This window comes from Bemisia tabaci, chromosome 6 (assembly GCF_918797505.1).
Source record: "Bemisia tabaci chromosome 6, PGI_BMITA_v3".
Taxonomy (NCBI): Eukaryota; Metazoa; Arthropoda; class Insecta; order Hemiptera; family Aleyrodidae; genus Bemisia; species Bemisia tabaci.
Genome location: NC_092798.1, coordinates 16,348,240 through 16,374,462, shown reverse-complemented (window position 1 = coordinate 16,374,462; position 26,223 = coordinate 16,348,240). Strand labels below are relative to the sequence as shown.

Sequence of the window (26,223 nt, the reverse complement as noted above, 5' to 3'; positions counted from 1 at the left end):
TGACTGATGAAGTTGGTATCGGGATGAGGAAACAGCTGTTGTATTCAATGTTGCCATGCTCCTCAACACACAATTCATAAACGCGGAATGTTTAGAAATTTCTAAATTAATTACTTGAAATTTGATTTAAAATCTGTACCGCATTATGTTCCGCCATCATTTTTAATCATGCTCAGCGTTTCAATATTCTGCTTTCTCACTCACCGAAACAATTAGTATTAGTAAGCTCAATTCCTCTGCAATTTCATGGGATGACACACAAACTTGGCACCGTGGCTCATGTAGTTGCAGAAAGTTGTGTTGCTACCAAGTTGTTCCTTATCTTTTATTCAGTCCCTCATCATTACATCCCCATCTTTTTACACTCGCAGCCCCGTTTATGTGAAAAATATAGTTGAATAGAAGTAAAATGAGTGAAATTACGTGGAATAATTTGCCAAGTGTAATATTGTACGAAGTGTTCTCCTATTTACCACGGAAAGATATCCTCAACGCCAGTTCAAGCTGCAAATTATGGAGAATTGGATTGCACCATCCAAAGTTGGGGAAGAAAATCAACTTTAAAATTTCAAGTAACAACTCTCAGAGCTTTCTCAGAACGCAATTTCTAACAGATCTGTATGGACACAGAGTTAAAGCCGTCACCATTACTTTTGATTCCATCGATACTCCATCTGTAGAAATGATGGAAACAGTTTTACGAGCCCTTAGTAGCAATGCAAATTTACAAGAGATCAATTTTGAATCGAGCTACTGCAGCCTTGCATGTCCTGGTACAGACTGCGAATCCGGAATACCTGTTTTAGAAAAGTAAGTTTTCTACTGATCTATTCAATACAATATTATCTCAGCAAATCTTGCCTACATTAGTTATTCATGATTCAATATGGTGCTCCATTGACCTCCTCTTTGTTTCATATACTTAAGTATCTACATTTTCATAAGCATTTTTCCATGATGTCTCCAAAATTTTTTTGCTTTACTCAGGACTTTGCAGACAATTTCTATTTTCTTGATGTGATTTAAGCCTCACTTAAGTTATCCAAATTTTTTTAGAATATAGCAATATTTAGCCATCCTATGTCAGTAAGTTACTTTCTGTTCAGACTTTATGCAAGACTCTCTTATTCCTCTTCTCAGTGTGATCCAATTCAAGGATGTGCAGGATTCTTATTCCAAATTATGGCTTTCAGCCTAATCCTAGCTGAATACCAAAACTCATATCTTGAAACAACTGTCAGTCAAAGAAAGTTTTGATACAGCACAAGGTCATCAGTGGGAAATAGAAAGTGTGTAGACCTTAAACATTCCTCTCTCTCTTTCGTATTTTCGTGAGAATAATCATTGGAATGACATCTGTTTTTTAATTTTCTCTCTTACTATTGTTTACCTAGGAGATGATTAACAATTCTATCTTGAGTCAATTATGATTTTGTTTAAATCAGTTTTCAGAAGCAGCATTCGCATAATGGGACATATGCATGAAGGAATTAAGTTCTCCTGTATTTTATTGTCTTATCATTAATTTGAGCAAGCAGAAGCTGCGAATATCAACAGTCCCTCTCTTTATTCCTGTCTGTATGAAGTAATCTTCATGCTTTTGCCAGAAACTAATTACACTCCCTGTAAGCACAGGCCTGTTGTGAGATCGCAAGAGTAGCCAGGGAATAGCCTTGGTTTCCTTTTGGATCCTTCCCTCTTGGCTCAAAGTGGTTGTGGAAACATAATCACAATGTTACTGCCATAATCAATGTTGCAGCAATTTTCTCACAACATTTTTCTTATGTTATCTCCGGGAGTCATCGGCTGGGTTATCCTAATCAGCTCCACCCAACTGCAAGAAACTTTCTTTTTGTTTCCTATTTTTTGTGTGCAAATTTATATTCATAGACTCTCAGTTCTATTCATAAGACTCTTCAGTTTGAAGGCTCCCTGAGTGGCGTGTGGTGAAATCTTGTTTCTCACTTGCACATTACCCGGATTCCTTTTGAGCAAGATGAAAATGGGTGAGACAAGCTGCAAATTGCCTTATCTGATTTTGTCACACTTGTGGATTCAAAGGGCAGCGAGGTAATGAACAAGATTCATCGCAAACCACTAGGCTCTCTTATCTAAGCTTGTCACTTGATGTCTCAAAGAATACCCTCCTTGATACCGTGAACCTTTTTTTCCTTGGTACCTTTTTATGCACTTTTCTTGATAAAGAAATTCCAATGATTCATCGCCTACTTTTATTCAGTAGGTACTCTAGAGATTTTGATACTGAGATTACGCCACCCTGTTACTAATTTGACATTCTTTTCTGTTAGTACAGATAGGTGCAAGTACTGTACTTCCCTTAGATCATGGTGTGCATTTTTAAATTTTAGAATTTCCTGTTTTCAGGAAAATAATAAAAAATGTTCAAGAAATCATCACAAACAGCCGAGCGTTGAATGTTTTAAATTTTGGCTGCAATGAAGATTTAACACTCCACATTGGCAGTTTCCTAGAACTCTTAATCAAGTTCCAAGCAGAATCAATCAGTACTCTTGGTTTAGCTTCAGTCAAAGAAGATTTTAATGACTACGTTCTACCTGAGCTAGATGTAACACATTTTGCCAGTTTTCCTAACTTGCAGGTTTGTTCTTTCTCATCATTATTTGCATCTCTGAAATTTTGTAGAAAAAAATCTTTCTCCTGAAGGAAGGGAGCATGTGCAAGAATTTTATTTAGTTTTAAATCTTTGATTAACCCAAAAGATAATAGAATTTGTCAAGATCCCTCCCTAAATTTTCCACTTTGCGAATTATCTTGAAATTCATCTCTCACCTAGATTCTATAACTTTTCAGATGAGATATTAGAAGGATGCAGAAAAACTTAATCAGCCAAAAAACACAGTAAAATAATTTAATCCAGGGAGGGGCTGCACTTAAATATGTAAAGATTAAAGATAAAAAATCAAATGAAAAAGGTTGTAGGTACATTCTGAGATAATTACAACCTCATTTTCAACTGGGAGAAAGAAAACAAAAATAAGGCCAATACCAATCCACACAGGTCAGTCATTGCGCATCTTCTTGAGATCCACTCCCCCGCCTGGCCCTAACTCGGCGGCACTCAATGCTACATCACAATGGGTGCTCCCATAAGAAATACATTCCAGGCACTCAATACTACGTCACTGCGCAGTAGAGTTCCAAAACTCATCCTCGGGAATGAGAATGACTGACCTGTGTAGATTGGTCTTGAATAAGTCATCACTTTGCTGTTATCTTGAGATTGAGATCACTTATTATGACAGAGACGTCTCGTTTTTGCTCTCTTCTTTTCTGGTAGAAAATCAAGTTGTAACTATCATGCAACATCCTGGACATTTTTACTTAATTTTTCACCTTTGATTTTATATTTTTTTATGATATTGGGAGGTTAGCAGATAAGATGCATGTGGACTGCAGCCTGGAGCACTGACAGACTCTGAAAACATTCCTAGGTTACGTGAGATATCTGGATCCCTCTTCATAGCTTTGAGCATACCTCTTTCTCCATTTCGTTCTAACAATACCTTATGGTGAGCAGCAGCAATAATTGAGTCTGTCTGGCGGCAAATGTGACCATTTTCACAGTATGCAACTCTTCGGCTTAGGTGTTCATAGCCTCCCAGAAATTCTGAAACACAGTAATGCAGTTAGCTTTATTTTCCTAAAGTACATCTAGCCAAGCATTTTCATTAGATGTGCTTGTAGTCAGTTTTACATAATTTGATTCTTTACAAAAGCTGATTTTAGTGCTATAATGCTTCAGTCTCGTTTGTGAAAAGATATGAAGTGTTTTGCCTTGAAGTATGACAACTTCTGATCCTTGATTTTCAGGTTCTCAGTGTGGACTATGATTACATGTGCGATGAATTGTTAGGCTCCTTAAACAAAACCACTGGCCTACAAAGATTAATTATACATGTCCATGGGATTGAAGAAAATCATCCGGGAACTTCTAACCGTGCTTGGGAAACTTTTACACAACAGAAGTATGTAAAGTTTACTATGCTCAATACCCTTTCTTTTTTAAATATATGTTAAATACTCCGTTAACCAAAGTGCCACTCCTCCTGCTATAGTTTTGTATGTTTAGTAACTATTTAGCCACTTAATTGTTGCATCACATTGTATTAAAAAACTTAGGTCCAACTTTCTTTATGGCTCCATTTAGAACAAACAACCTTTTGCCATTGATCGAGTCTATTTGCTCAGCAAATAAATAATTGAGGGAAATCCCAAAGATTCAAATAGGTATTTACAAAATGTATACATTGATGGCTAAATGTGAAAAAGGAGCATCTGCATTGCAACATTTAAAAATCTCTAATTCGGTCTCTTTTCTTCAAAGAAAACTAATCACAGCATTTTCTCTTGCAATTTGGGTTGTTTTTTTTTTTTTATTTGAAAAAGTGAAGGAAAATCACGGAAAATTTCAATAGAAACCAGTAGTTGGTTGTCCTTCAGTAAGTAAAGTATGAGGGAAGATTTGCATCACTGCCATCTAAGATCTGCAATTGTTTGCATTTAGCCATCAATATCTTTATTGTTGGCTGAAACTTCTCTGATATCGTTATCATCATCAGAGTACAAATATTAAGCACATAACAACACCTAAGTATTTGTTTTAGTAGTGACCCAGATATGTAGCAATAGTCAAAACAGTGAATGCGTGTAGCTAGTAAAGGCATTTCTCTTATTTGACTTTTGAAAAAAATTTAAATCGTTCGACTTAATCAGTTCCGGTTTTATCATTTTAATACCCCAATTTCATCTCAGAAACATCATGAATTCTTTGGTAAACATGGGTATTAAGGCCTGCGGTGCTGCTGAGATAATTATATATGTATATATTCTTTTTTTTTCAACCATATTTAGTGTGTTTTACTCAACTGCCCATTTCTTCAAAAATTATAATTTCGGGAACCATAACTCCAACTTAACCAAATATTTTATTCCCTTTCTGCAGTTCCAAATGTGAGCTCAGTCTAAATCTGATTCATGCTTACGATGCTGTAGAAGTGTTGCACAACGGATTCCTTCAACCCGCCATGCCATTGACTCATCTTCGCGTGTTCTTCTGTGAGCAGGTTTGTTGCTGTTAAAATTAGTGTTGTTTTGAAATGATTTTTCCCATCCAGAGAAACAAATCACCAAATGCCTTAACGAAGATCAAAGCAGACTTGACTATCCCTGTTATAGTGAAATCACCCATGTATCGAAGATAATGAAGTATTAAAAAAGATAGAATAAAATTTGCAAGGCATTCTGACCTATGTGCTATGATGTACTGGCATTTTGTGCATTCTGTCTGAACATAGAATTCTCCTTATAATTCTTTAAAATAGATTTTTACTTTACGTAGAATTCTCCTTATAATTCTTTAAAATAGATTTGTACTTTAAGTTTGAATTACTTGCATTAACAAGTTTAGATGAGCACGGTGTCTACCATCAGAATTTTACTGATTCTATCAGGATTTGAGGTCAATCAGGATTTAATCCCAATTTCATCAGGACTTGAGAAAAAATTGGTTGTAAAATTAGGATTTGAGAAAAGTTGGTCATACGATCGGATTTTTTTATCGAGCTATTTTTGTGAAGTTACATTCGCCTACTTTTTCTCAGCAAAAAGTCAGGATTTGATCAGGATTTGGATAAATTATGAAATCAGGATTAAGCAGCAAAAAATTACAAAAAATCAGGATTTCCTCAAGTGAAAAGAAACTAGACACCCTGATGTGCCTGTAGACTCTTAAACCTGATAAAATTTACAGCAACTTCTCATTTGCCTCCTGTATCGCTTATTTTGATAACCAACAAAAAAAATCACGTTCATGAAATATTCCCTCAAGTTTGCTGTTGTGGAGAAAAATTCAAGAAATTTTTTGTGTACCTATAAATGTAATTTTTGTGAGGGATTGAAAAAGGCAACACTAAAAATCGCAAAGCATTTTGCAGACCTTCGGATTAAAAATTTTAATCAGTTTTCATTATTCATTTTTCAGCTGAATGCGCCTGCCATTCATCAACTCTCCCGCTTTTCCAACACGTTGCGCACTTTATGGTGGGTAGACTCTTTCAATTCATCCCACGCTGATGTTTTAATCGAACCAAATGATTTAGATGAACAACCTGAGCTAGGTGTGAATCCTTTCATCATAGCAGCATGGCGATGTTCCAAACTCACAGAATTAGTTGTTCATGGTAAGCTTCCTGTCACTCTTTATATCTTTATTAGAAGGAATCCCACTCTGTGAAAACAGGGTATCTACTAAAATTTGTAAAAAAGAATCAACAAAGTTTCCGAGTGGTTCCTCCAAACCACTGGAAAATGAAGCACCCTGTATAGGAGAAAAATTGAGTACTCTTTAGTGGCTATCATCTGAACTAACACTCACAAAATGGTTGGCCTAGCAAACTTTGCCTCCGTTACCAACCATTGCAGATTTGTTGATCGCTTAACTCTTGGCACAACAACTTCAACCAATGGTATAGGTAACATTAAAAATTCTGAATCTCTCTTGTATATTATATACTTACACTTTTAATAGTACATATATTCCACTTAACCACTGCACTTATACGTTACTGTAATATACTTTTCCAGTACAGTAAAACTTCGATATAACGATCGTCGATATAACGAGTTCTTCGAATTAACGAATTTTTTTCGCGGTCCCGAAAAAATCCCCATCTTTTCCATGTAAAATAAATTCTATATAACGAATTTCGGTACAATGAATATTCGCTTTTACGAAGGAAATCTTCGGTCCGAGTACAAACTTTACCATGCAAATCGAACTCGATTTAATGTATGCACGGGAATTTCCCACACACCCGGCAACACTGCTGGGGAGAAAGCATGCTTGTGTCGGTGTCGGTGCAGTGTCGGTGCAAAGGTCATTTTCTGATATGGCGGGATTGGGGATTTCCGAGGCGCACATGTTTCCTCGAGTAAATGGGGTGATTAAGGAGCTACGTGAACAGTGTCATCAGTGCGAATTCAACCCCTGCCGGTTGCTCATCACTACCACTGCACAGTTTTACTGATCAAATGCTAACTGGGTGTTTCCCGCCGATTTTCCGTAAAATGCCGTCATAGTTTAAGAGGGGCGGGGGGGAGTTGTACCCAAAACTGGAAAAAACAGAACTTTTAAAAAAAAATTGTGGCTTAAAACCGGGTTTCCTGCGGTTCTGGATTTAACAAATTTTTTCGCCAGTCCCCAAAAATTCGTTCTATCGAAGTTTTACTGTATTTGAACTGAAAGGATTCAGGAAGGCTCAGCAGTTAGAAACAATTTAGGCTCACAATCTTTTCCTTCTGATGCTGCTTTCTAGCTAATTTATTAGTAAAAGACCATTTCAGTGTATTCATGCTTAAAAAAAAAAAAAAAACTGTATGAAAATGCACTTTGAAGCAAGTAAATCTTATGCACATACAACTTTTACCTCGAATGTGTCCATTTAATCCCATAAGAAAATTATGTATGAATTATCTATTTTTTCTTTTTTTTCAACAACTTTTTTTTTCAAACGAATTAAATTTACGAAAGTATTAAGGAAAAGTAATGTTTGATAATAAGTACAGATTATTTAGAAGAGCAGGAATTATAGAATTCTCTGTCTTTTGTTTTAAGAAATTAGGCATATAAGATCACTAGTTTAATTACGTTTTTTTCCCTATCTCTTCTGTAACATATTTTTGTATTATAATTTGCAGGCTATAAAATGTTAGCAGAAGATGTTGTTGCTATTTCAAGATTAAGGCAGAGTTTGAAAGTCTTCAAGCTACCTGAGTCAGACATAGTGTTTTTCCCTATGAATCGTGTACCCCTCCAAGAAGTAGAAAAGGTATGTCTCCAAAATTGTATTTTGAAATTTGATTTATTTGAATGAAATGGGAGTAGAATGCTATGTTTTTATTGCAGCAGTCGGATGGAAGCGAGCCCTATGTATGAATTACTATTGGTCGTAAGAAAGAAATCAAAACTTACTATTATGGTTGGTATCGAATGATGTTTGGTCTTTTTGTTTTTTGTAGGCAGCATCTCATTAAAAGTGAATGGCTGCGCGAAGTTGAACTGTTGTCTCTAGCAATGTCCATCAATTTAGGTATTTCCCCAATGCTGCAACTTCTGTTTTTCATCTAAATTTCCAAAATAAAAAGTGTCCAAAATTGATTCAATCAAGTGGTCGAGTTCAATGTAATGAAGCCCCTAAAAACAATCAAGATTCTGTGAGTACATTTGAACCCAAAGGCTAATTCATATACATACATGAGAGTCGCTCTCAGAGCACTCTCTGGCACTCTGCAACACCTAACCGCCACAAAGCTCGGTCCTCCCACAAGTCATCAGGGAGTTAGCACTCCCTCATCGCATTCAAAACTCCCTGTCCCCACCCTTTCACCGGGCGTCTTCTTCTTCTCCTCAAGCATCTTTTTTGGCAGCCTCTCTTCCGTCATCCTGTTAACATGACCGCACCAGACAAGCTGTTTGGTCATGCCGTCAAAAATGATGTAATTTTCAACTTCCATTATCTGATGCACTCTATCATTACGGAACTGATCTCTCCAAGAAATTCCTGCTTACCTTCTTCAGAAATCCATCTCCGTTGCTCTTAGCATATTTTGTGTCCGTTTCTTCAGCTGCCAAACTTCACATCTGTAGGTTATTATACTTTTAACTACAGCAATGTTAATTCTCCTCTTGTTCACTTTGGAAATCTGCGGATCCCAGAGGACTCCATTTAACGTCACCATAGCCTTCCTTGCCAAGGTGTTTCTCTCCTTGATAGCTTGATCCGTCTTTCCATCCGGGGTCAACCGCATTCCCAAGTATTTACAATCTGCGCAGCCTCCGATCTGCTGCCCATCCTCCAACTCAATGCTTTGCTGATCACCTCCTAGAGTCATCCTCTCAGATTTGGATGTACAGACTTCCAAACCCCACTTTCAATACTCCTCTACAAACTTATGCATCATATGCGCAGCGCCATCTTGATCTTAAGCAACCACCACCTGATCATCAGCAAAGCACAGAGTGAACAGAGTTTCAAAATCACCCAAGGGGACACCCATACTAGAAAATTTCCTTTTCCATTCTTTTAGCACGCACTTTAGATATATTTCAATTGATTTGGCGAAAAACAACATCCCCATTTTAAACCCTTCGTCATATAAAATCCTACTGACAGTCCCCCATGACACTTAATTTTGGTGAAACTCCCTTTATAAAATTGCTTGAGGTGCCAATCAACCCCCCCGTTAAAATTTGATTTTTCCAAGGTCTCCCAAAGTTTCACCAATGACACACTGTCATACGCCTTCTGAAGATCCATAAAAATTATGCCATTCACAGTTGGGGTCTGTAGGATTACTAAACCTGTGACAGCAGTCCCCCATACGGTGTGGCTAATTCATATAAGCCTTTTAAAGTGAAGCAAACTGTCTAACTACGAAATAATCCGTTTTTGTTGGATTCTATCCTCCTAATTTTTTGAAGGAAAACTTAGCTGACACCTTTAAGCAGAAGCAAGGTTTTTAAATCATCCTTGTTTGAATGGCAATTATTTTTGCTATAATGCTCTCACTGCTAGTTTTATTAGTCTTTTAATTTGTAATGACTCTCTGTCCTCTTAGGAAGTAACGCAAAACATCGGGCACTCATGGTCAGCAACTCCCGACTCAGAACTGCACTCAGTTATTCTGAATCCAACTGGCGGCGAATCGGATGAATTCATCATACCGATTGTCTCGCAAGATCTGCAAATCTAATCCTGTGAAAACTATCCGTATTCTGTGATCGAAATGAGATAAGATTTTATTTTCAACCATCTATTAGATTTTTAAGCACTGAGTACCTAAAGAGAAGCATTTTATATTTTGTTCGTTGTTTTACCTCCGTTGCACACAATCGTCACTTAAGTCGACCATCTCGTCAATCCATGTTAACGGTAGGATTTAGAGGTTTCAAAGAAGGAGTCTATAAATTGAACTCTACGGATTCATATATAGATGCATATATATTTTTTTAAAATTTTCCTTCCCTTTTTATTTTTAATCAAAATTTGTTTTTGTTTATAAATTCTTACACGTTTCTCTGTGTCATTTACAGTCGTTTTTAATAATCAGTGGTTGTCTGTCATCTCCTTTTCCCAAAAATCTTTCAGTCTTGCCAAATTTAAAGTTTCCTCCATCCGAGTTTACATGTCTGTGAAACTGGGCACCATATTAAGTTATGTGTCTCACTTTGTCGAATATTAAAATTTATTCAGTGAATGACTTCATGAATTCTTCCCGAGCGCTTTTTATCCATTTCTCAAAATGCAGGAAAAAAGGGCGATTATCCTTTTAATATTTTTTTTATTTGATTTCTTATCCACAACCTTTTGCCAAAGTATTATTTTGTTTCTTCCTCTACACTCTAAAACTGTATCTTTCACTACTGGGTGCTATTCTTTTTCTATTTTTTCAAGGAAAAAGGGAAAATATTTATAATAAAAACAAATGACAAGAAAGTACAGAAAGAGCAGTAAAACCGTCATATTTTCTGACAGGAATGCAAAAGAGTGCTCGAAAAGCACATACCCGCTGTTATTGGGTTTGTATGTATTGACACACAGTTTTTGTTGTTTTCTAGGTCATTCACTTTTTTCAATTGAATGGAAAAAATTAAAGGGAAATGCTAATCATCATCACCTAGGAAAATATGAAGGTAGCATGTAATGAGCACAACCACTGATTCTGTTTTTAATTTTTTTTTTTCTCAATTTTATTGCAGAGGAAAAATTTACAACTTGGAAAACATTGTGAAATTTTGTTATGACTGAATTGTATTTTAAATATGCTGAGATGATCAGACATTCATCATTACTTTCATGATGACTGTGCAGGATAGCACCATCTCAAAATGTTTTTTTGTTGTCTAGATTATATTCTAATGAAATGAGAAGGAAATACTTCCTTCAGGTGAACAAAATGGCTCATTTACTCAGGATGTATATCAACTTAGTAGCGTTGGAGAGATAAAGTCTAGGTTTTTAGGAAATTTTCATTTTTTATAAGTGCTTGTTCTTTTGCCATCTTTTAGACTAAGACTTACCAAGTCACTCTGGATCAAACTTTCCTTCAAAATAAGAATGCGCAGGACACAAAGGTTGCTTCAAATAACTAAAATAGGACTTTTACTCCAATTCTGTGCTCAGTCGTGGAAAAAACTTGACAAAATTTAGGCCACTAATCCGAATTACAATAAGTCACATCTTGACGACGACCTTCTACGAGCATCAGCTTCGATTTTGTCCTTTTACTGGCATCTATTATCCGCTCGTCATGCTTTTTTCTACTCCTATCACAATTATCTTACTATGAGTCATCAATTTGATCACTGGTTTTGATGCCTCAGTTTTGCCTGTAGTATTCTAGTGGCACTAGATGTTCATGGGAAGTGCCTTCTTGATGGAATAGGCGAAGCTTGATGCATAAAGTTCCTTGGGTAGCGCATTATTGTGCATTTCAAACTGAGTTCTTGCAGAATAGCGAGCTGAATGCAGCAACCGTACAATACAACACTCAATTGTTGTTCTATGTGCAGTTGCTTCAGAGTTCATGTTGAGTAATTTTTGTCTCTTGTGTCTTAAAGCAGTGATATTCAAGAAAATCAAAGCTTTTTTGATTCTCTTACTCATGATCAGCGGTCTTTAATTGCCTAATTATTCTGCTGTATTTTCTTTTGCTTTATTTTTTCGAATATCCTCTCATAGAAGTAGAAAAATGAAGAAGATTTGCATGAATTCATGAGAGTCAATTGGTAACTTTCTTCAATCATCAGATGTGGAATTGAAATACGTTCGATGGCACTTGTCATTTATTTTGTATGGTACAAATTCTAGTGACTATAGACAGGCTTTATCTTTCCTTGTTAATTTTCGTCTGTCTTTTAAGCAGAACAAAGTTTTCCAATTTTTGAAGGACTGTTTGTAGAAAAGAAAAGGTATCATCAGTAGTCTAAATTTTTTAAATTAGGGTGTGATGAACAACTTTCTTGTGGACGATATTTGTCTAAATGATAATTTAGACCCAAACTAGTCATGTCACTGAAATTCCAGTCATCGCCAGTTAAACTTTTAAAGTCAAGTCTAGAAGTCTTACATGCAAAAAACTCTATCCGTAATTTGCAACACCACCTCTTTCTGTGTACTAACTACTTAAAATATTTTACAATTTTCTGTTTTATCTCTTCCTTCGAAAATCTTCTAGAATCTCTAGTTGTGTAGTTTTCAAACATTCCTTCTTTTGCCATTGTGTTTACTTCCCATCAGCAGCTATTTCAATTCCACTTAACTCTCATAGGCTGATTTCATTTTGTAATCCAATAGTTATCCAACATTATCGCTCCACTTTCTTGCATTTATTAATTTCCATCTCTATCTTCTAAAATCATCTTGTCTCTCCGATCTTTTGAAGGATGAAAAGTCATGATTAGCTTCTTAGATTCTCTCAGCTTATCCTCTCAACCTTTTTCCTGTTTTGCTCCGTACATAAAAACCCTCCATCCCCATTTTCATTGCTTTTCAAATATATTTGAAGGCTTCTTTCAAGATTCTTTGTTTCATTTTACTATTTCAATCAGATCGGGACCAAACTCACTGAAATTGCTCAACCAACCGTTAATGAACTCCTCCGTTCTCCTCTTCTTCTTCATCCATAGACAATTTCTAAAACGAAGCCCTGTGAATTAGAATGAAAGATTCTTTAAAAATTTCGATACCGTGAAGAGGACTTAGATAATTGGGATGCCAAATTGAATCTTCCCTGCCTTGAACGGGTCTTTCTGCCCCTTTTTTTACCTCTATCCTGCAGATTGTTAACCATTATTCTGAGCGTATGACATCTATGTATCATAAAAGCAGTTTCATTGGTATGTCACATTTTCAAAGCTGTCACACCTTGAATTTTCTCTTCCTTAAACTAACGTAGGAAAAAAGAAGAATCGGTTGTCGATTAATTTCTAAATAGTATTTAAATATTTAAATTTGATTTTCCCAAGATCCTGTTTACATACACCGAAAAATCATTCTTTTAAATTTAACTGTGCTGTGTTACTCCGTTAATGATTCGTCACTTCATTTTGTCTCAAATCTTGTCCTCCCCATACGTCCTTCAATTCCTCTGTCCAGTATGGTAAAATTTAGTCAAATGGGACTGTGCAGAAACTGCTTATGTCCATTTTTTCAGCTTTGAGTTTTTGTGAAAGTAGTGTAAAAACCCATTTTGGGATGGAGGTAACAAATACTTTACACCTTTTTTATGGTTGTTTCTTATCTAACCTTGAAAAATACTATCATCCTGAAAAAATTCAAATTTGGAAGAATGGATACAAGTGGCTTTCATAAGACCCGACTCAATTTCTCTGCCACCCCAAAATCAGACTTTATCCCCTCATTGACCCCTCATAGTTATCTCCCTCATCCTCTAAAATTTCCTTTTCATGATAATATCAACTAAAAAAAGGATTTCCTTTTGTTTTGTGATGTTTCCGCGGGTCTTTCTTTGAAGAAAAGCGTAGCTACCCTTCTTTTTCATTAACTTATTATTCGGTTCGTTGTCACCATTTTTGCATTGAAATAATAATAGGGCTTAACTGATATTCTTGGTTGTATGCATCTGTACGATGTTAAGCGTTTGTTAAAATTTCCTATTGTAGTTTAGGGAAATTTAATTTTTTTACGTCACTCTTTTTAGCAATCAAAGTTTCTATGCATCTTAATTTAAGTTACTGCAAAAGTATTATGTTTGGTAGGCTTCAAACTCGTTGCCGATTCTGCCAACAAACAGTTTTGAAAACTGTAACCATCTGTGATGTAACGTTATATCGTATTCCAAGTTATCCTGCAAGGACACCATGTAATCGTGTCTGATCATCTTACCAGCTGATTATTTCTCCTAAAATATCTGAAGATTCAGTGATTGTTTTATTATTGTTGCGAAACATGTTTATGTACCCTCGATTTTTCTGTTTTCGCCTCTTCATTTTTTACGTTTTTCCCGTTTTTTTTTTAGATTTTTATTATGAAATTCGAAAAGTTTTTCAATTGCAAAAGAGTGCATTTCAAGATTTGATAGTAGATTTGCTGTTGAATTACAAAGCTAAAGAACTTGTGAAATGGTTTATTAAACGAATCAGTCTTAAGGTTGTAGTGCTGGAGGAGTTAGCTCACTCCTTCACTGCAATCGTTCAGTGCCAAGAGTGTGTTGGAACTTGAGAAATCAACAGAGTTCAGGATTGCTGTTATTAACGTCCTTTACAAAAAGGAGATTGAGAATTTCCTCACATTTGTTCCTAGTAAAACTTGAAAGTCAGATTTTCTCCTCAATATTTTTGACAGCTCTAAGCCCAACCTTGATAACTTAATTTCTTTAATTATATTCATGGGCTCTATTGAAATGCCTATTTTCATTATTTCCCAGCAGTATTTTCTTCTAAGTGTCCAACCCTATAAGTCAGAGTCAGCTCACATTATTCTCAACGTGCTAGTGGAATTACGGCCACATCCTTCTGTCTATGCTAAGAGTAAGTTCTCTGAAACAGATTTATAATTCCCTCCAGAAGCAGTTTGTTATTTTTCTGGATATTTTTGTTTAATATCCAGTACATAAACATCCGTCTCATTAAGTAATAATAAAGCAACGAATCGAGACCTTCAATCACTCTCTGAAATACCTAGTTGAGTCGCCGCAGAACATACCTCTAGACGATGTCTTAGTAATTGTTTTAAATATTAAGTATTGTAAGGCACCAAGTAAAAAAAGTACAGCATCCAATCAAACCTCCACAAGGGTTTTATATTCTTCTATCAGACGCTCTACAATCATAAGAGGAGTGTTCTGTCAAAAATATTTAAGAAAATCAGGCTGTCAACCAACGCTTTCTAAGACTCTGTCATTTGTTATGAAGAGATAATCTATCCTTTCGTTTTACCATCTTTATCTTGTTATCGTGATGATTCATACCTTGTAAGCTTTTTAAAGCAGAGCTAAGTCCTTCCAGGAAATACTCTGTCATTTTTTTTCTCTTTTTTTTCGTAGCTTTTAGTTTTATTTGTTTCATTGTACTTCAGTAATGCACACCAATTGGGTACTTATATTTTACAAGATGTTTTATATTTTTTGATGTAATGTAGAAATAACTAGCTATTACTGACTTAAACAAGAATCTACAAAGGGTTCCAAGCCACTTGGCTCATAACATTCAATTTTTAAAACTAGTCATGAAATCAAACTCAAATCTTCGAGGAATGGGATTGGTATTTGACAAAGACTCGGACCAGTAAACTAACCATCTATTTCAAAATTCTCAGTTTTCCACCACATTGGCGGTTCTCCTTTTTCATGATAGATTGAAAAAATTTCTTCTTGCTTTAGCAATCCTCCTCATTGGTATTTTAAAATTCCTCCCGCAGACTTTACCTGCCACCCTGCCCAATAATCGAACTATTTGATCAAAATCATTCAAAGAGTCTTCGTATTTGTGAACAATTTTGTGAGAGTTTCAAAATTCAATACTGTTTTTTCAGACTCAAGCAATTGTTCATCAGCTGTCCCTAACTGTTAATCAGTCATTTCAAAATCTTTTTGTACGTGTTGGAAAATGTAGACCCATTTATTGAATACTAATTTTTGCTCTCTTGAAGTAGCAAATGTCTTGAGTGAAGGGTTCAGTCCTCAAGACGTAGTATCATGAAGTTAACCGTCTCTTTTTAAACTCCTCTAATGAAATTGCCTCCTTTTTTATTAAGCACCGTTTGAACCCCGGTTTTGATCCCAGAAATGCCACTACAAAAGTCCGGTAGTCCTTTATTTTTGCCATGTGGTAGATTACTTTTTTTCCTTTCTTGATTAACATATCGCCAATATCATTTATCATTACTTTTACAAGTACCATTCATGTTTCTAATTTAAATCTCTCACAACCTTACCAGGTATCAATGATTTATCACTAATACTCCTTGTCTTAATCTCCTCCCATTTAAATCATCTTGTTAAGGAATGTATCCACCCTACTTATATATCCCATTTGTGCTGCTAATACCTGAGCATTAAATTTCCTTTCCCAACAGATCACATCCCAAAATTATTTTAGTTGTTAAGAACATCAAATGTCATCTTTTTTGAAATTTTGTCTTAGTCATTCCTTTTTTTTTAAAAAGCGAAATTCATAAAATGTCCGTAAATTATCATGGAACAGTTTGTAATATTTATCATAGTTTGTTTGCATGTATTAATGCATGTATTAGAACCTCATCAGCCCTGTCATTGTTAGTTTTTAATTTGATTGGAGGTCTGAAATGTTGGGCTTAGCATCAACTCGGTACCTATTCATTTCCACGTCTGAATATGTTGTGTACAAATATTTTATCCAATCGAGCTTGCCCCTTATACATCTCAGAATAGGCCTGTAATGAGGGTAAATGATAACTTTATGAGCGAGAATGTTTGTCATTGTCCATACCGAAAGGCAATGAGGTAATTTTGAAAGTACTCGCAATTTTTTTTCTACTTTGCCTGTAGCGATTTCTCTAACAAAATTGATTGATTACTCTCGCAAGTCCCAAACACTGACTTGAGAAGCATTGATCATTAATACTATGGTGCTAGTTTTGCAGAAACAAAGATGGTTTATGAACGATAATTATCTGCTTTAAAAATGTATGCTAATTAAAATGACATGATCTGTCTTTAGGTCACAAGTTGTATGCAAATTTTAATATCCATCCCAGATAAGCAGCTTTGATTCGGAGTAGAATTATTCAAATACCATAATTTTTTCAATCCATACTTCACCCATGCAACATTTTTTGGACTCCTCAAATTGAATTTCAAATTGGCAATTACCAGAGGATTGTCATCGAAGATTTTTACACCTTCTTAATTGCAATTTAATACAAATGAATGTGTGATGAATAGCTTTCTGAGTAATTTTCATTCGTTAGGGTGTCTACAGGTCTGGAAAACTGGGTATTGTCAGAAAATTCCCAAAGTTGGGGGAATCAGGGAATTTTTTGAGATGGGATGAAAATTAAAAAAATCTTGAGAGTTGAAATCTGAAGAGCATAACCTTACCGCTGCCCACATAACCGATCAATCAATCAGTTTGGTTCAGGGTTCGGTTCGGTGCTTTGATCTACACACTGAATAGCAAATAAAGGAATAATTTTCAATAAAGATTTGCAATTTTAGTCAATGTAATGATTAATACCTGAAGAAAAAGGTTTATATGTTTCTGTCACTTGCAGTGAAATTAATGAAAAAAATAATCGTCCATTTTCAGTTCCGTGCATGCAAATTTTCTTCGGAAATAATCAGGGAATTTTGACCATTTTGGTCAGGGAAAAGTCAGGAAATTTTTTCCTGCCAAATCTGTAGACATCCTGTCCCAGCCATTACTGCTCTTACCAAAGTTGTATGCTTAAGCAAAGATCATTGAAACAAGAATAGCATCATAAGTCCTTTGAATTTTTAGAGTTTTGGCACAGTGAATTTCTCAGATCTCCAACCAATTTTGAAGAAAATCAGTCACAAAAATTGTTTCTATATGTATGTCATCGTTGTTATTGTACATATTTTTAACCAGCAGTCATCTCTGATTTGACCCAGAATACCAAGCTAGGTTTTGTTGATATCTCAGTTGATGTTGGAAAGATTTTTATTTTTTATTAATGTTTGTGAAGTGCTCCCTAAATTCTATTGAATGTCATAAAGGTGAGAATGCAGAGTTGGTGTGTAAATTTTTAAAGATCCATCATACTGTCCACCACAATTTCAGAGGAAGTTATGAACCTTAACATGATGCAAAGTGTGCTTCATATGATACCTGTATTTTTGTCCGCTCAAATATTGAGTGACATCTGATTAATTGTTGCACATCAAGGTTTCACGATTTTTTTTATCCATAACTTATTTTTTTCAACTTTCCAATGTAAGCTACATGGAATGATACTTGAGTGTATCTTTCAGCAAAAGAGCAAGACCATAATCAGGACGTCGGCTGTAAGCTTTCTCTCATTAAGATACCGTTGAATGAGATGCTAATATTCAATCTTCAGCTAAAAATGAACCATGATACCAACAGCAATCGGCTGAAAGGGGAGTTGCTTTGATGGCAATAACTACTTTAATATGCACCTTTTGTGGAGCAAGAAAATTAGCTCCATCTATCCATGAGTTGATTTTGACTGATCCCGGTTGATTGTAGTATTTCTCTGAGAAAGGTCTGTTTTATTTTTTCAATGCATCTTTGAAAATAATTAAAAAGTTGGTCTTTTCTCGCCATATTCAGTTCAATTAAAAAGTTGGTCTTTTCTCGCCATATTCAGTTCGCTGGCTCATTAGAGTTGGCTGTCGTCCATATAGCGCAATAATAAAGGTACCTCTAGCTGTAAGATATGCTACAGCAAATTTCAACAACTTTGGCTAACAAACTACGTTTAGGGTGAAAATTCCATCCCTAGCAATATCATAAGAATCAAATAGTTCATTTACTTCTTTTTATTTATCTAAAAAATGTATCTGTTTGTATACAACACATTTCCATGTATCGCCACCAAATTTCTTCAAGCCAAAGATTTTGAAGAAAGGTCAGTTTTCGCGCTCTCCCTTGAATTCGAGGCACAATTTAACATCATAAATGTTTATTCAGTGTCAGTTCACAAAAGTTGCATCATCCCGAAAATTGTAAATATTTCTCTATTACTTTGCCTAGCTCAACTATCTGAACACTACTTTGGGTAGCAATGTTCCTTTCAAACTACATCAGTCTTTTGAGACATATGTTTGAAACTCACTTGCAAGAAAGATATGTGTGAAAATCTTCTTAGATATCTGGTAATTCTCATAATTAAACTCTCTGTTAAGTCAAAAAATCCAAGATTGTTGAGACTTTGCCAGTTTGCACTCATATTGTCTGTGAGACAGTAATATTGATAGGAATTCCTCGTTCATTGGCCTCGAAACCTGAATATAGGAGATACTTTTATATGTTCAAAGATGCGTTTAGGGGCCTCTCTAGCTCAAGTACCTAAAGGAGCAATGTCTACTTTATTCACCAAATCATCGCTCCCTTATTTGTAAAAATGTTAATAAACCAAATCATCTTTATTAGGATTCCAATTATTTCCTGTCCCAAAGTCAGGACCTGACTGTGTCATCGAGTTAGCCTTTGTATGAATGTGAACCTTGAAGTTGTATTTTACAACTTCAAATGTCTGAGCCACCTTGTTTTTTTTAGATTGCTTGCCTGAGTGGTGAATTTATTAGCTGTTAGTAACTTGTGTCACTTTTTAAGATCTCTTTACACATTGTGATATGATACGATATTAAGAACCAAATTTTTGTAGCGTTAACAAAATACCATCCTATTTGTGATTAAATCGAGAGGTTATTTATTTTATTTTTTGTGACTTTCCAACAAGTAGAGGTTAAGATGCACAAAGATTGTTTATTAGCTGTTATCAATCAGAACCCCAGAGACAATAAACCAGTGAAGTCGTGTCTCAAAAAACACAGGGCGCTGCAGTTACTTTCCCCATCAGTAGACTTTTTGTTGTCTCATCTTACTACAAGGAAAGTTGCCATGGGCAACGGCCAGTCCTATCTGGGTCTCCAGAGAAGACCAATGTTGTCTCTGACCTCAGCATGAACGTACAAGAGACATGACTTCACTGTAATATGAACACTTGAGTTTGGAGGTGTTACAGCTTAAAACGGGTATTAAGATCTGACTTACATACCATTCTCAAATGTCTCACGAATATTTACTGTAAAAATGAAAATCTTGTTAATCTGTTTTATTATAAAAGCATTGCCTTTTAAATTGAGTTACTATATCAAAGCTAGATTGATTGTATCAAATTTATTTGCAGATATTATTTTAATTGTTGAGCAAAGGCTATTTATCCATTTATTTTTGAGGAGAAACCATGATGTATGGTAAATGAAAGTGAAGTCACCCTCACTACAAAAAGTTATTATTTATCAATTTATAAAAGTTACGGCGGATTTGTTGCAGGTCTGTGACACTTACATACATTGGCCTCTTTTTAGCAATTGATTTCTATTCCTGGCCTAGCCCTAGAATCGAAAGTTGAATTTTTTCTTGAAAACTTTATTCCAAACCATTTTCATTGTAACAGCACTCAATTTTAGCTTTTGTTTTTGTAAAGTACTCGTATTTCGTCTGCTAACGAGAGCTTGAGGAATACAAAAATCATTCTTGAAACAATAAGTAGGACTGTTGGAAATATTTTTTAACAAACAGGTTCAGTTTTCAAAGTAAGTTCAAGGACCCTTGTTACTCTAAAATGAGACTTTAGTCCATCATCAAGACTCATTAGCAAGGTTTTATTTGTAAATAAATTCAATTTCGAAGAGTTTATTACTGTACTTTAATTATTATTTTTACAGAGTTTAATTTAGTTTACACACCCTTACATATATATTTTTATTCATTGTGGTGTTTTGATGATATTTTCCTTTATCTCTTTATCTATCAAGTAATAACCAAATTAGTGTTTATTAAAGGGGTTGCAATAGATTAAGAGAACGTCACTCAAGGGCAGCAGTTGTTAAGTAACTTTCAATTTGTCTAGAATTTTGAGTTAACTTCTGCGGCCTATGAAGGTCATCAATCACTATCTGTTTACATATGCTGGTTTATGGATTTCTCATGTCCTCTGATATAAAATCTTATGCGACACTCCTTGTAGGTAGTTATTAAGGTTTATTACTATGTAGACTCCTTGTAGTTTTTAAGAATGAATCTTTTAATTGAAGCAGTGATATTTTTGTAATCAAAAAAATCAAATCTGAAATCAAAGGCAAATAACGTTTATTAAATTGTAAAGAGATAGCATATTGTAGAGTCATGCATCTCATCGCAACAAAAAACCATCAGCAGAATAAATGAATTTACCATGTCATTGAGCCTCACCATTGAGGAAAAGGAAAATGCTCTTTATCATTTCAATCAGAGTATTTTATTGTTTACAAAAATTCTATTGCTTGCCCTTATTCAACCGAAGGAAAGATATTAATTTTAAACACACATATGTATTAAATTTTATTTTTAATGTATATTTATCCGCATATAACTATACGTGTATGTATGCATTTATACTTAATTGTGCTGGGTGTTCTATTGTTGCTTCTTAAGGCCACTGTTTGGTCAATGTGGTTTGGTGAAGATTCTATTACTTTCTTTTGAATTATGAAATTGTGTATCATCTTGATTTAAGAAAGGTGATAGCAGCAGAAATGTTAATTCCTGTTGCAGTAATTTATTTTAAAGAACTTCCCAATAAATATTTGCTGTCATTCCCTTCTCACACAATCCCCTCCATCTGAGGAAGCCATCTGAGATATTGTGACAAAATTTGATACACCCAGTAAACTCCTGTAACTGGAGTGTTTTGAAATTGAGACTGGATCATTTCAAATGCAGTTCTATTTGTTGAATTCACACAGTGAGATACGCATTTTCGCAGTTTATTTACCGAATTTTTCTTGATAAGAACAATACCTCTTCAATGCAAACCAGAAATGAGAAATTGTCAGTCTATTTCAAAACACTTCGTTCTAAGTGGCAGTGGTATACCCTGGTGAGCTGTGAGTCAGCAACCAAACCTTCTTACATTTCCATTGCATCATTTTGAAGTTCAATGAGGAGCTGCTACATAGTCTAAAGAAATACAACATCTGTTATTTTTTTATCAAGGTAAAGTCGACTAGAAGCCCTCGCACTTTGATGTGTTGTAGAAAAACAGTTATCAGATCCACAGAGAGTTACTTGCTTTAATAAGGGACTCAAGGCATTCAAAATTGGACTGTAATTCTGCATGGTTTAGCTTCGTAACTGCCTTGATACCAAAAAGTTAACCATCTAGGTGTGGAAGTACATGTACAAACAAAAACCTGCTGTCGTGAAGAATTGTTGATTACATCAAAGTATCACTCCTAGTGAGTATTCTTCTTAAAGTCAAAATCTAAGTTTTCATCTTTAGATATGTCAGACGTACCTCAGCAGCATATCAGGGATTGCCATTTGTCACTGTACATAGGGATTTGTTCAACAACTTGTATTAATTCATCAAAGATTATTTATTTTATCCTTTCAAATTCTTTAAAAGCGTTATTCATGTTTAGAGTTTTATTAGCTATTTGAATTAAGTATCAATTACTCTCATTATTGTAGTCATTCAAAATTGTTTGTTAACATCATTGAGGAAATTATTCGTTATAGAAGTTTATTTTTTTTTTCAAGTATGATGTTAGACGTTTATTTCCTCGATTGCCTTTTCAAGTCAACAAATATTAAACTGTATTTATTGTAGACAAAATGTGAGTTCAGAACCATTATCTTTGACCAAAAGAATGAATCAGCTTGTGATTTGTAGTGTTCCAAGAGGGTACTCTCAAAGAAGTACACATTTTTGATTGTCAGATTAATGAAATGAGTCACTTCTGATGAAATTTCCCCCAAAATTAAGATGAAATGTTCAATCCTTGTTCAAGTTGTCAAGAACTAAAATTTCAAGCAGTCATCGCTCTGTTGTTTTTGTGGGAGCTAGGTTTTTCTGTAAGTAAATTTTGCAACCTTGTAATAAAGATACGTTCATTCGTCTACGAAACGACGATTTAACCATTGAACCCCCAGTTTCATACATTCATTTGTCTGTTTTTGAGCTTAGTATTGTTCATTTTTTCTTTTTATTGCGAAATTTTTTCCGAAGTGAGCTCTCGTGCATGTGTACAAATTTTATCAAATACTTGTCTGAAGAGACATAAGTATAGTAAAATCAAGATCTTTATTTTTTTAAGACATGTTAGAAAATTCCGGAAGAAGAATGTTAGTTAATTAGTAATGCAATAACGTTAGAAGATTACTAATATTTGAAACTTTGAATATTCTGTGGCAGTGGTTGGAAATGAAATTGATCAGTCAAACACAGGAATCAACTATTTATCCTTCTCATTTCGTTGGCTATAGCGCAGAGGAGCAAAGCTCTGTTAGTGTATCAAAATGTTTGTAACGATTTCATTCTATCAGGAAGTAACCGCCATTACAATTTTTCCGGAAATCTCCACTATTTTCCTCTGTATGGATGCAGAACTTCTCTGAAATTTCCAAACCTGAAAGTGTAACGATGATTTGTTTAAAAATAATATGTTTACTGAGATTTTTTTACATCACCGTGCAGGTACTTCACTCTACCTTGCAGCAATGATTCCATTCATTAAATTCTGGAAGGAAGCAGCTCTTTAACTGCAAAAAAGGTTTTACCCTTCAAAAAATTCAAAAAAGTTTCAAAAAAATTTTAGAAGTGCAGAAGGTAGCCTCTTTTTGAAGTTTTTCTTTGAGTAATGGTGTTTTCAGTTGTTTAGCTCCTATGAAAACAAAAAAAAATTAATTTCAAATTTTTATTTTCTCCTAAAATTTGATGTTTTTTGTAACGGAAAGAAAGTGTCAGCTGAAAATTCTCTCTGTCATTTTGCTACAACCAGGCCTTTCTATTTTCATTTTATTTACTTTGTACATTCACATTCTCTTGGCCATTCTCCCTTAGGAAACCTTCAGGCAAACCTCCTAAAATATTCTCTACTATCCTAGAATTTTTTTTTTTTTCAATCTGTAATGCAATAAGGTTTCCTTCATCACCAATTGAATACTTTGGAAGATTCAAGGATTGAAATCTTAATCCGAACGTTTTACTGTGTTTGGCTGCTCTACTTGCGGGCTGTGATGAATGTTTTGCTTTGTTGCGTAGCCAGTGAATTCATTTTTGAAACCTCAGGGCAGATTTTCTTTTCTGAGCTTGGCTCAACTCAGAAACGAAGAAATACTATTTAGAATCATACATATTCCCAAGGAGGTAGCTGTTGGTCTCTTTATGGCATATTTTGGCGAGTTAATAATCTTGACCCGTTGACTACTATGCTTACTTGTCCAAGTTGGCAATGGTATCCTCTCAAGCATTTTTCTTGTTCTCTCGAACAGACTCCAGTCTCCAAAAAAATCTAGACAGTGTGACAATATCAATTCATGGCTTCCATTTTATATGGAATCATTCCAGAATAGTAATGAAGTGCAACATTCTTGTTGTGTTTTTGTTTTTTTTTTTTTAAACTTAATTTTGTTGATGTCAACTCTATTATCTAACTCTTAACGGAATCAAAAATAATTAGACAGATAGCTCATCTAGCAACTATCTAAGTCCAGTCTATTCAGTAGGTATTGATATGAAGTTGGTTAGCGAGTTTACTTCTCAATATCAAGTTGAAATTTTCAGTTTCACTCAGGCAACAGATTTCTCCTTACTGTTTCTGCCATTAAATGTTTCCACTGTTAAACAATTTACTCTCAGTTCGAACGGGGAAAAAAAAATAAAATAAAATTAATATGAAAAGAAGGAATTATGTACATCCTTATCAGAGATTTCAGTCTCCTTTCCTAGTGCAACCTTTTTGTATTCTCTCAATGGAACAGTGCTTGAGAGGACCAGCAACCTAACATCCTCATTCTAAGTAGTATTTCAAATTCTATTTTATTAAAATCTGACACTTGAAACAATCCTGAAGTTGAATCGTTGTATTTTTATATCATTGTTTGTACTATATCCTCAGCCAACTAGTTTGTGGTCATTTTAATGTACTCATCTTGAATTTAGTGAAACGTTCTTGTTCCAATACTTCACTTTTTCAACAAGTATAATGGTTGCCTGTTTTTATTTTTTCCAATATTGTTTTGTTGTTAATCTTTTGTTTTTTTCTCTCATGAAACTTTGGGAATTCTGACTATAAATGTAAACTCTATTATCAAACTCAAGTGTACCCCCTGACCCAATCAGTCAAACATTGGTAAAGCAAATTACACGAGCCACTAATGCTGTCCCAACACAGTTCCTTCTCAAACTGGTGGAATTAGTTGAAGTAGAATTGGGCCATTTCTTTGAAAATATGGCTGCATCGATCCATGATTTTTATCAAATAGATTTCAACCCAAATCGAAATCAGTTAGTCAAGCAAATTTTGCTAATGATCGTCCATTTAGACCGACCCCCACTTCCATTTGAGATAGGAAGACTGCGAAGTGCTTTCAGTCTAGCGTTATCCTATTATTAGCATGCAGAAACTTCTGAGAAATGCATTTATGAGATAGCAAGATCTTACCTTCATCTAAAGAAGGACCTTAAATAGTGTAATACCACCTAACCACAGTACCACAGTACATATTTTCTCATCAATTTCTAGAACATAGTGAGCATGTAAAAAATTTGTAAATTCAGTTCATTTGTAAACAGCTGCTGTTTTTTATGCTTGTCAATTCTAACTTCTGCTCTTTAAAGAACCCAAATCAACTCTTGATTCAAATTTGACACTGAACCAATTTCAACTCTTGTGGAGCCCAATTCAAGTTACTTGTTGAATGTAGTAGTTGTTTTCATTCTCTGATTTTATTTTACCTGAGTTAAGTTTGGCCTTCTCAAAAGAGGGTGGTTAGAATTGAATGACTCTGATGTAAAACTCCAAGTGTTTCTTTCTTGTCTCTAAGTTAATTCTGACACTGTAAGCAAATCAGATGTGTTCAACTTGAAATTATGATGAGGGAACAAGTATTGTGGTACTTTCCTCTGGTACCATCCTGTCTAATGGTGCGATGGGATAGAATTTGATGAAACTTGATCCATTTACCACCTCCATCTTTTAAACAGAAGTTCATGCAGGTGTTGAAAGATTCGGTGTTCAATTAGTGAGAAAAAATCCTCTAAAAGAGCTTCCTTAGGTTAGACACCTAGGTTCCTGTGCATTGGTAAATTAGGAAATTATTCCATGGCAGGAGCTCATGAGACTAAGCATGAACCGAAGGCTGGAATTGGTTGATCGAATGGTCTCCTCTATATATAAGAAACAGGCTTCAAGTTGCAAAAAGCTATGCGAATTTTGTATGTAAGTTTGTTTAAACGATGAATGAAGAAATTTAATTTTATTCTTTATTGAGATCATCACCAACATCACAAAAAGCAGTTGTAACCATTGCCTTGAAATGTAACTGAATTCAGGCTCATCAAGTTCTAGCAAAAATCGAAGAGTCAATTAGTAACAAAGGACCAAGTAATGGACAAAACTTAATTTTTTTAGCCTTCAAATTTGACC

General features: G+C 34.9%; 1 protein-coding gene across 1 annotated transcript; it reads left to right on the top strand.

Annotated features, from left to right (window-relative positions):
• Positions 1-285: 285 nt before the first annotated feature.
• LOC109036806 (F-box only protein 33) lies at positions 286-25,978 on the top strand. The gene is made up of 7 exons (XM_019051180.2): positions 286-810; positions 2,386-2,620; positions 3,853-4,007; positions 4,985-5,105; positions 6,023-6,221; positions 7,738-7,868; positions 9,658-25,978. The coding sequence occupies exons 1-7, from the start codon at positions 410-412 to the stop codon at positions 9,790-9,792; spliced, it is 1,377 nt and encodes a 458-aa protein (XP_018906725.2). The 5' UTR covers positions 286-409; the 3' UTR covers positions 9,793-25,978.
• The last annotated feature ends 245 nt before the right edge of the window (positions 25,979-26,223 follow it).